This window comes from Oncorhynchus masou, unplaced genomic scaffold (assembly GCF_036934945.1).
Source record: "Oncorhynchus masou masou isolate Uvic2021 unplaced genomic scaffold, UVic_Omas_1.1 unplaced_scaffold_1174, whole genome shotgun sequence".
Taxonomy (NCBI): domain Eukaryota; kingdom Metazoa; phylum Chordata; class Actinopteri; order Salmoniformes; family Salmonidae; genus Oncorhynchus; species Oncorhynchus masou.
In genome coordinates this window covers 14,272-25,713 of record NW_027001504.1, presented here as the reverse complement: position 1 = coordinate 25,713, position 11,442 = coordinate 14,272, and the positions used below count along the sequence as shown (strand labels likewise).

Below are 11,442 nucleotides of genomic sequence, written 5' to 3'. Positions count from 1 at the left end.
CATTTGGATTGCTTTAGCTGTAATGCATACGCTTTAGTATGGATTACATCCTACCCCACGTTAATCCATCAGGAGAAACACGCACACACACACACACACACACACACACACACACACACACACACACACACACACACACACACACACACACACACACACACACACACACACACACACACACACACACACACACACACACACACACACACACACACATATATATATATTGATCCAGCAGAGAAATGCAGTAAACCGCTGTGTCGTGCCTTGCTGCCTGCAAGACACTTTCTTCTCGACTTTCTCCTCTTTTTTTAGTCCTCTTTCTCACTCCTTTATTCCCATTTATGCCCTCTTTCATCTCCCTTAATTCCTTTAAAAAGCGTAGACGATAGCTTTATTGTTTTTCTGTATTGTAGAGCACAGAAGCTCTATAACTGAATTGTGAAAGGCTTGTAGACAATGGAGAATGGTTATGAAATTAGATTTGATTGTTTTAGGGTTTTTAGCATTTACATATTTATTGGTGAGTAGTATGCTAATGTGTTTGCAGCAGAACGGCAATTCGATGATGCTGTGTGTGTGTGTCTGTGTGTGTTTGTCTCTGCGTCATGCATTTTGTTTTATACGTTTGAATAATATTACTTGTGGGAAAGGCTTGTTATTACGAAATGTCTAAATCTATGTTCATCTTCTTTAGTAGTAAATTGAATAATCATCATTGCTAATGGATATTTCAGTGTATCATGTTACCTTGATGTGATGGCATATCTTCATTTTTTTCATTATGTCTCTTTTACACAGATCATTTTGAAACCAGACCTAAAGTCAATTCATTAGAAATCCTCGGGGAATACGTGAAAGGGATTAACAAGTTATATTATTTTGTCATTAGCTGTTTAATGCAGATGTTTTAATGCAGTCTGTTTTTTCTATTTTTTCTCCTGCCTCTCTCTCTCTCTCTCTCTCTCTCTCTCTCTCTCTCTCTCTCTCTCTCTCTCTCTCTCTCTCTCTCTCTCTCTCTCTCTCTCTCTCTCTCTCTCACAGGTTCTCTGCCAAACTGAAAGGGAGTTTTCCTCCATCTCTGTCGCTGAGGGAAGCGGTCATTTGGGGCCATGAGTTGTTGCTGGGGCTACCGTCATTGTATCCCTCCGATGCGGAACACTTAAAATGGGGTCTATGTTACCAGCTACCATGGCCGCCAGGCGGCAAGCCATGCTCTAATCGCCTAGGCAACAACCTTTCTGTGACCTACGACTTCCTGTCTCTACTTCCTGCTCTGGCCACACCCCTTCCTTACCTGTCGCCCAACCTGATTTCAACTTGCTTCCTTTCCTAATATTCTCCCCTTTCTCTTGTTTTCTTAATAAGATAACCCCTCCTATCCTCCCTTCCTCCCTAACGATGGCCAACAGGTTTCTCCACCTCCCCTCCATCCCGCTCTCCCTATCCCTCTCACCATCCATCTTCCTCTACCTTCTCCCCCCATTACTTCTTCTCCTCCACCTCCCTGTGTCCGTCCGGGGGGACTGCTGGCTGATCGAGGGGGATAAAGGCTACGTGTGGCTGGCCATCTGCAGTCAGAACCAGCCCCCGTACGAGACCATCCCCCAGCACATCAACAATACGGTACTGTTATGTTCTATATTATAGTTTGTATATATTATGTTATACAGCCTACCCCTAGCAGTATTTGTAAAATATGTCATTTTAATTGTAATGCTGGTTTTGCTCACTGGGGTGTTCCTTTTCAACTACAGAATAACATCACCAAGAGTTAGCACAATATAGAATTGAAACAGTAGTGGGGCTGGAATAGAGCCTTGAGGGACACTAAAACATACCTTACTTTTCAACCACAGTAGGTCATATGTCCCATAGGAACCACCATAGTTTGGCAAAGCTAAAACTGAATGTTTTGTTTATGCGAGCTTACAAATACTAGCTCACTGTTTTGCGATAATAGCTCACTGTTTTGCTATAATAGCTCACTGTTTTGCTATAATAGCTCACTGTTTTGCTATAATAGCTCACTGTTTTGTTATAATAGCTCAGTGTTTTGTTATAATAGCTCACTGTTTTGCTATAATAGCTCACTGTTTTGATATAATAGCTCACTGTTTTGCTATAATAGCTCACTGTTTTGCTATAATAGCTCACTGTTTTGTTATAATAGCTCACTGTTTTGCTATAATACTCACTTGCTATAATAGACTGTTTTGTTTGATGAAAAAATAGCTCACTGTTTTCTTTTCAATTAGATTAATAGCTCATTTGATTTACTGTTTTGACCATTTGTTATAAAGCTCACTGTTTTCACTGTTTTGCTATAATAGCTCACTGTTTTGCTATAATAGCTCACTGTTTTGTTATAATGCACTGTTTTTTATAATAGCTCACTGTTTTTTATAAACTCACTGTTTTATATTAGCTCACTGTTTTGTTATAATAGCTCACTGTTTTCTATAATAGCTCACTGTTTTCTATAATAGCTCACTGTTTTGCTATAAATGCAAAGCTAACACTAAATGTTTTCTATAATAGCTCACTGTTTTGTTATAATAGCTCACTGGTATAATAGCTCACTGTTTTGCTATAATAGCTCACTGTTTTGCTATAATGCTCAATAATAGCTTGTTTTCTATAATAGCTCACTGTTTTCTATAATAGCTCACTATAATACACTGTTTTGTTATAATCCATGACCTGTTTTGCTATAATAGCTCACTGTTTTGATACACTGTTTTGCTATAATAGCTCACTGTTTTGCTATAATCTCACTGCTTTTGTTATAATAGCTCACTGTTTTGCTATAATTCACCTATAATAGCTCACTGTTTTGCTATAATAGCTCACTGTTTTGCTATAATAGCTCACTGTTTTCTATAATAGCTCACTGTTTTGGGGCCTATAATAGCTCATCTGTTTTGCCATACCTATAGCTAAGGGACTGTTTTGATTAGCTTGTTTTGCTATAATAGCTCACTGTTTTGCTATAATAGAGTTTTGATAGCTCACTGTTTTGATTGCTCACTGTTATTTGTTTGATCACTGTTTTGCTATAATAGCTCACTGTTTTGTTATAAAGCTCACTGTTTTCTATAATAGAGGACATGTTTTGCTATAATAGCTCACTGTTTTGCTATAATAGCTCACTGTTTTGTTATAATAGGTCAGTGTTTTGTTATTAGCTCACTGTTTTGCTATAATAGCTCACTGTTTTGCTATAATAGTTGTTTTGCTATAATAGCTCACTGTTTTGCTATAAGCTCACTGTTTTGTTATAATAGGGATGTTTTGATTGTTATGTATATTTGTTTGCTATAATAGCTCACTGTTTTGCTATAATAGCTCACTGTTTTGCTATAATAGCTCACTGTTTTGCTATAATAGCTCACTGTTTTTTATAATAGCTCACTGTTTTGCTATAATAGCTCCATTTTGCTATAATAGCTCACAGTTTTGTTATAATAGGGTTTTGATTCACTGTTTTGCTATAATAGCTCACTGTTTTGCTATTAGACTGTTTTGCTATAATAGCTCACTGTTTTGTTATAATAGCTCACTGTTTTGTTATAATATTGTTTTGTATATTTGTTTGATTTGACCATTTGAAAAACACACTTCAACCGCGTGGATGCATTTATAAAAGTTTTGGTTGGCTAACACTAAATGTTTTCTTAAAGCTGGTGAATCTTTCCACATGCTATTCCACTCCATGTCACCAATCGGACCTCAACCTCACCAACCTCATAGAGGACATGGCTTTCACCCATCAGGCCAACCTACAGGTAAGGGATTTGATTGGTTGGTTGGTTGATGTGTTGAGAGGAAGGGATTTGATTGGTTATTTGTTTGATTCGTTGGTTGGTTGGTTGATAAAGAGATCTTTCACATGGAGGACATGGCTTTCACCCATCAGGCCAACCTACAGGTCATTGGTTTGATTGTTTAGTTGGTTGATTGGTTAGTTGGTTGGATGACAATGAGATCTCTTACTTCAGGGATGGGCAACTCCTCTGGGGCCTGATTGGTGTCACCCTTTTGCCCAGCCCCAGTTCACATACAGTAACTTTGGAAAGTATTCAGACTCTTTAACTATTTCCACTTTTTTTAACATTACAGCCTTATTCTAAACTTGATTAAATTATTTTTTTGCCTCATCCATTTACACACAATACCCCATAATGACAAAGCAAAAATAGGTCTGAAGTCCTGAGCACTCTGTAGCAGGTTGTCATCAAGGATATCTCTGTACTTTGCTCGTGTGACTGTTCTCCCAGTCCCTGCCGCTGAAAAACATCCCCACAGCATGATGCTGCCACCACCAGGCTTAGGGATGACGTTCCACCGTACTGATGACGTTCCACCGTAGGGATGACGTTCCACCGTAAGGATGACGTTCCACCGTAGGGATGACGTTCCACCGTAGGGATGACGTTCCACCGTACTGATGACGTTCCACCGTAGGGATGACGTTCCACCGTAAGGATGACGTTCCACCGTAGGGATGACGTTCCACCGTAGGGATGACGTTCCACCGTAGGGATGACGATTCACCGTAGGGATGACGTTCCACCGTAGGGATGACGTTCCACCGTAGGGATGACGTTCCACCGTAGGGATGACGTTCCTCCATACGTGACACTTGGCATTCAGGCCAAAGAGTTCAATCTTGATTTCATCAGACCAGAGAGTCTTGTTTCTGATGGTCTGAGAGTCCTTTAGGTACATTTTGGCAAACTCCAAGCGGACTGTCATATGCTTTATACTGAGGAGTGGCTTCCGTCTGGCCACTCTACCATAGAGACTTGATTGGTGGAGTGCTGCAGAGATGATTGTCCTTCTGGAAGGTTTTTCCATTACCACAGAGGAACTTTGGAGCTCTTAGTTGTTCTAAACGTCTTCCATTTAAGAATGGTGGAGGCCACTGTGTTCTTGGGGACCTTCAATGCTGCAGACATTTTTTTTGGTACCTTTCCCCAGATCTGTGCCTCGACACAGTCCTCTCTCGGAGCTCTACGGACGATTCCTTTGACCTCATGGCTTGGTCTTTGCTCTGACTGCACTGTGAACTGTGGGACCTTATATAGACAGATGTGTGCCTTTCCAAATCATGTCCAATCAATTGAATTTACCACAGGTGGACTAAAAGTTGTAGAAACATCTCAAGGATGATCAATTGAAACAGGATGCACCTGAGCTCAATTTCGAGTCTCATTGAAAAGGGTCTGAATACTTATGTAAATAAGGTACTTCTGTTTTAATTTTTAAGACATTTGCGAAATTTCAAAAAAACTATTTTTGCCTTGTCATTATGGGGTATGTGTAGAAGGCTGAGGATTTTATTTGATCAATTTTAGAATAAGGTTGTAATGTAACAAAATGTGGAAAAGGTCAAGGGGTCTGAGTACTCCGAAGGCACTGTACCTGACCCAAATAGTCAGTTAATCCGTTTAGAATGCAATCAGTATAATCAGCTGTGTTCACTAGAGATGGGGAAAAGTGTGAAGCCACTCCGGCCCCTGAGGACTGGAGTTTCCCATCCCTGTCTTACATCGAGGATGGGGCTTTCACTGATCAGGCAAACCCACCTGTCAGGGAGGAGTGGGTGTTTGATTGGCTGATCGGTCGGTTGTTTCGCTGATTGTTTGGCTGTTGGCTTGATTGGTCGACTGGTTTATTGATGGATTCGATTGACTGATTTTACTTTACTTACTTTAATGCGTGTTAAGGTTTTACATTAATACACAACCATTTTGGGTAAACACAATAAGTCAAAAGGAAAATCTCAAACAATACCCTCTTCTCCATGTTATTGATCAATAGTTTGACCAGTGTGTTATGTAAGTGATTTGAGATATTTACTGTATTTCCCTTGTGCTCCCTTCATCGGACTGGTTACTGGAACTATTCCCCAAGATGAAACCCTTCTCCAGCTTCATTTAACAGCCCAAGTACATGGAAGCCATTTTCATTAGATCCAGAGTCCATGGCACACAGGGATGTTGCTAGTTGTACTTACTAAGATGGAGGAGAGCCAAGGACTTACTGTATTGCCATCGTGGTCCCTTCTAATCCTACGCCCTCCACCTGTTCTCCATGCAGTGCACTAATTCCAGAAGCAGTCTTTTCATAGGGAACATGCTGTCATTTGAGATGCCAAAGTCTTACTGTTTCTCCATTGTGGTCTCCTCTCATCCCAGGTCCTCCAGTTGGGTTACAACAAGCTGACCAACCTGACAGAGGGGATGATGCGGGGTCTGGGCCGCTTGCAGTGCCTCTTCCTCCAGCACAACCTCATCGAGGTCATTGACAACAAAGCCTTCGAGGAGTCCAGCTCCAGCCTCAGCAGCATCGACCTCTCGTCCAATAAGCTGGCCCGGATCGATCCGTCAACGTTCACCGTGCTAAACCGGTTAATGGTCTGCGAGCTGGCAGGAAATCCTTTCCATTGTGGATGTGATCTGTATAGTTTTCTTACTTGGTTGGAGGCATTTAATAACGTGACACATACATACGACAGGCTGCAGTGCGAGACCCCCGGCGAGCTGTTTCTCTACCCGCTCCTGAGCCCCGTGGCCGGGCACGGGCGCAGCGCTCGCACCATACTCGCCACCATCTGTCGCGACGGCATGATCATACCCGGGATCACGTCTCAACCCGGCACCGACTGGGAGGGCTCCGGGATGGGCCCGGAGATGGACGGCCGGGCCGGACCGTACCAACAGCCGACAGCGTCGTCCACGGCCGACCCCAACTTCAACCCCAGCATCAAACTCCAATGGGTCACTCTGTCTGCAGCCAAGCTGTTGGTCCAGATCCCTAAACCATACAGCAAGATGTACGTCCTGGTTCAATACAACCAGAGCTTCGTCTCGGACATCCAGAACCTCAAGGAGAAGAAGGAGAAGGTGACGTTGGTGGACCTCAAACCTCACACCAACTACACCTACTGCGTAGTGTCTATAAGTAAAAACCAGCGCAACAACCACACGTGCATCTTCTTCGCCACGCGAGAGGCTGGCCCTGACGACCACCACGCCAACCCGTCAACCATGACGCATTACATCATAACGATCCTGGGGTGTCTGCTGGGGATGGTGATCGTGCTCGGGCTCGTCTACTACTGCCTGAGGAAGCGTCGGATGCAGGAGGAGAAGGAGAAGGCGATCAGCGTGAAGAAGACCATCTTGGAGATGCGGTATGAGGGACAATGTATTATTTAGGTTGTTGAAACCCCAGCTCTTTATTCTATGTTATTTGACATTATTTTACTCATCTCTTTTATAGCCTTGTTGTTTTTTATTATTCTCTCTCATTACATTTTATTGTTTATACAATAAAGTGTGTTTGTGATTTAAATGCACTTTAATTAATTAAAGTTTGATTCGAGGTTTGAATAACTTGGGACTCATAGGTAGATGCGATGCACCTGAATTGCATACAGCTATTTTACCTGAGATGTAAAAATATTTTATTCTTATGGATTTTATCCTTGTATTTTATTTCCAGGTATGGACCGGAGGCTGCAGCACAGGCAGCTAACGACCCGGCAGCCATGCAGCATCTCCAGGAACAGGCCCATAACCAGGGACACCACGGAGGTCACCTCCACGGAGGAGGGGGTGGCGGGGGTAATAAACTTCCCCCCTCCACCTCCTCCAGCTCCGGCATGCTCCACGGTTCGGCCAACACCACCTCCTCCCGCCTCTCGACGCTCCCCCAAGTGGAGAAGATGGCCACGGCGTTTAGTGAAGCCATGGCAACCAATAAAGGGAACTATATGGACGTGAGGACTGGGGCAGGATTATCGGGAGACGGGGGAGGAGGAGCGGGGGAGGCGATACTGGTGGATATGCGAGGCATCAACGGTTGCAGTGAAGACGGAATGGACGTTGGGAATGATTCGGATGACGACGGGCACGGATCTGCGTCGGAGATCTCGACGATCGCCATGGAGGTCGACAAAGTCAACCAGATTATCAACAACTGTATCGACGCGCTCAAGCTCGACTCCCTTGTTGCCACGACAACATCTGGCGACAACCCTACTTCTCCTCCACCTGCTTGTATCACCTCCCTCGCTCGGAACCTCATCCCCCTCTCCCAAGGCCTCGCTGACACCTGCCAGATGCTCGCCTCCTCTCCCAAAATCCATGCCCCTCCCGCGATGACCCCCGTCCCCCTCGTCATGCCCCTCTCGGAGCGTCCCGGAATCAGTGGAGGGGGGTTTCTCTCGCCACCCTACAGGGACCCACCACCGGCGAATGCCGTACGACCCTTACAGAGGCAGCTGAGCGATACAGGTGTGGTGGTCATGGGTGCTGGGAAGAACCGATGTAGCGTGTCCTCGGCTGGAGGTTCCATGAAGAGCACCAGGGTCTTCAGTCTGGATGTCCCGGAGCCCCGCAGCCCCGGGCCCAACTCCTGCCCTCCATACCCAGAGAAGGGGAGCCCTGTTGGGTGTGGGGAAACCATGGAGAGGCTCCCTCTTGTGGGTGGAAATGGTAGTGGTTGTGGTAGTGGTGGTGATGGAAACGGGATGGGTTGTGGTGGTGGGAACGGAATGGGAGGAGGGGTTAATGAAGGTGGGGTGAATGTCAATGGAGGTGGGGTGGGTTGCGGAGGGGGAGGGAGAGGAGGGGGAGGCCCGGGAAAGCAGCAGCAGCATCATCATCTGGAGGTACATCCAGACTACCACTGTTCTGAGCACAGGCACTCCTTCCCCGCCCTCTACTACGAGGGATCCAACGACTCCCCCTCTCCCTCCCCATCCCAGAAGGCCTCCTTCCTCAAACCCCTGGGACGTACCAAAAGGGACCCTGCCGCCTACTCCCAGCTCTCCCCTTCCCGGCACCACAACTACTCCGGCTACTCCTCCAGCCCCGAATATTCCTCGGAAAACACCCTTCGAATCTGGGAGAGGTTCCGGCCACACAAGAAAGGCCCTCGCGACCCTCGCGAAGAGGCGACGTATATCGCTGCAGGCCACGCCTTGAGGAAGAAGGTTCAGTTTGCGAAAGACGAGGACCTCCATGATATCCTCGACTACTGGAAGGGGGTGTCGGCCCAGCAGAAGCTGTGAGAGATGAGGAAGAGGTGTAACCTAGAGGATGGCATACAGAAGGAGAAGACAGTGATGTCATAATTCTCAAGAACTCCCAGACAGTGAATGGACCTGAATGACACAACTACAACTGTTGGCTCTCATGTGTACTTCCTGGTCTCTTTTATGACATCATCTGTCTTCTCATTCTTTAACTCATCCTAGGCTGTTACAACAGCAGACTCTGACAGGGGATGAGGAGGATAGTAGTGGAAGTTATGGGGGAGACATTATGTAGTAGTAGTAGTAGCATGACACGGGGTATTGGTTTTTTCTACAGTTCCACAATGGAACTACAGGGGTTCCACAATTCTACAAGTCGTTCCACAGAAATTCCACTGTTCCATTGTGGGTTCCATCATGGTTCCACAAGAGTTCCACAGTTTTACAATGGTTCTACAGAGGTTCCAAAGTTCCATAAAGGGTTCTATAATGTCTCTGTAACAGTTCCGTAGGGGTTCTATAGTGGTTCTAGAAGTTTCAAAGTTCTACATGGAGTTCCATAATGGTTCCACACTGAGCTTCTAGGTGGTTCCACATTCTCTTTTTTTCCAGGTTTGGGTAAACAAAAAAACAACAATATATCAGATTTCCTTTCGCCTGGCACTTTGGTCCTTGCAGACTACCATAGAAAGACAGCCAGGGTAATGAAGACTCAGTAATGACTGCAGAGTCTTGTCACTAGCAGGTGTCCTAAGACTCATTACAACATATCTCCCAACAACAAGCAGCAGCATTACTCGGCTTAAACCCTGGTCCCTTAAACAGCACAGCTCATAATCCCATCAACATTCAATTCATTCACTAAACACTGGATACATCCCAAGTGGCACCCTATTCCCTGTTTTCTGCACTACTTTAGGGCCCACAGGGTTCCCAAAGGGCTCTGGTCAAAAGTAGTGAACTATATAGGGAATAGGGTGCCATTTGGGATGCAGAGTCATTTCACTCTGCAGCCCACCACCTGCCTCCCTAGCAGCGCCATTTAGAGAGATAATTGAAAGGGGATGAGGAATTAGCAGTGTTTGCCTCAATCTCTTCTTCTTCCTTCGGAGGAGGGGGGAGAGAGGAGGGAGGATGGAGGGCAGAAGGAGGACAAGGAAGAGGGGGAGGATATTAAGCGATTCTTATCGTGTTAATTGTTCTCGGCTTTAATTAGCCCAGGAACAAAACAGGTGGAGATGCTGGCGTGGGTGGACACACACCGAGAGGTGTGTGTGTGGACGGTGGGAACCAGGCCCTGGAGACCCTCTCTGTGTTTAGCAGGAGCGTGCTTATCGATTGGAAACACCTACACATGTTTTACAGAGCGTGGCATGCTGATGGGGCGCTCCGCCATTTTGTTTTCTCCTTCTTCTTGGCCTTTTCTATATCAGACATGTGGATTGAGCAGATACATTGCATTCAGATAGCAAACAAGGAGGAAGGGACGTTTACACACACACACACACACACACACACACACACACACACACACACACACACACACGCACACTCTCCGTGTGTGTGTTCAGATTACTATGAAGTAAACCATTTTCCAGACCTACTTGCTAACATTTCCCTGGCTTCGAGCCAATTTGTTATTTACAGGTATAGCATATTTTTCTTTTGATAAGAAAGTCAAAGCTTCCTTCAGGGGAAGATTAAAATTTGCATTTCAATAGTGCTAGTCATGCAAAAACCACTTTAGGCTGGGTTAGGAGAGGTGGAGAGAGACGAGTGTTGGCTCCCATATTAAAGCAGAAGGTAATCATGTCGGAGAAGAGAGAAGGTTCCTAGCGGAACACACAGACCTCACACAAGAAGTTACAGCTGAAATTAAAGACAATGCTAGTATGGTGATGTTTAGAAAAGCTAGAGTGTGCAAGGGTTCATGATCTATTTTAGAGGGAGCGAGAGCGTGAGCGAGAGAGAGAGAATGAGAGAGGGAGAGAGAGAGAGAGATGGATCTCTATGGAGAGGTCAACAAGATCATATAGCAGAGCCATAGATATAAAGAGTTAGTAAAAAAATCTATCTTCAATGTTGGCAGCAAATGTTCCATACAAAAAACAAAAAAACATAGTGCCAAATATGCTATTTATAGTGGCAATATATGAACATAGCCCAATTGTTATATTTTGTATTGGTCTTTTCACATCCAATTTTTTCAGATCCGATCTGGTTTGACAAAATACAAATTAGTGACAAAAAAATATATTAATTGTGTTTCCTGTTTAAAAGCAGCCTCCTGGTTTCTGGTCTATATGGAGGTGACAGAGGTTATCCAGTGCCTTGCAAAAGTATTCACCCCCCTTGGTGTTTTTCCTATTGTTGCATGACAACCTGCAATTTAA

General features: G+C 44.8%; 1 protein-coding gene across 1 annotated transcript; it reads left to right on the top strand.

Annotated features, from left to right (window-relative positions):
* The first annotated feature begins 1,401 nt into the window (after positions 1-1,401).
* Positions 1,402-9,916, top strand: LOC135529516 (protein phosphatase 1 regulatory subunit 29-like). Its single transcript, XM_064958205.1, has 6 exons — positions 1,402-1,626; positions 3,684-3,788; positions 5,504-5,593; positions 6,204-7,201; positions 7,513-8,609; positions 8,649-9,916. The coding sequence occupies exons 1-6, from the start codon at positions 1,402-1,404 to the stop codon at positions 9,083-9,085; spliced, it is 2,952 nt and encodes a 983-aa protein (XP_064814277.1). The 3' UTR covers positions 9,086-9,916.
* The last annotated feature ends 1,526 nt before the right edge of the window (positions 9,917-11,442 follow it).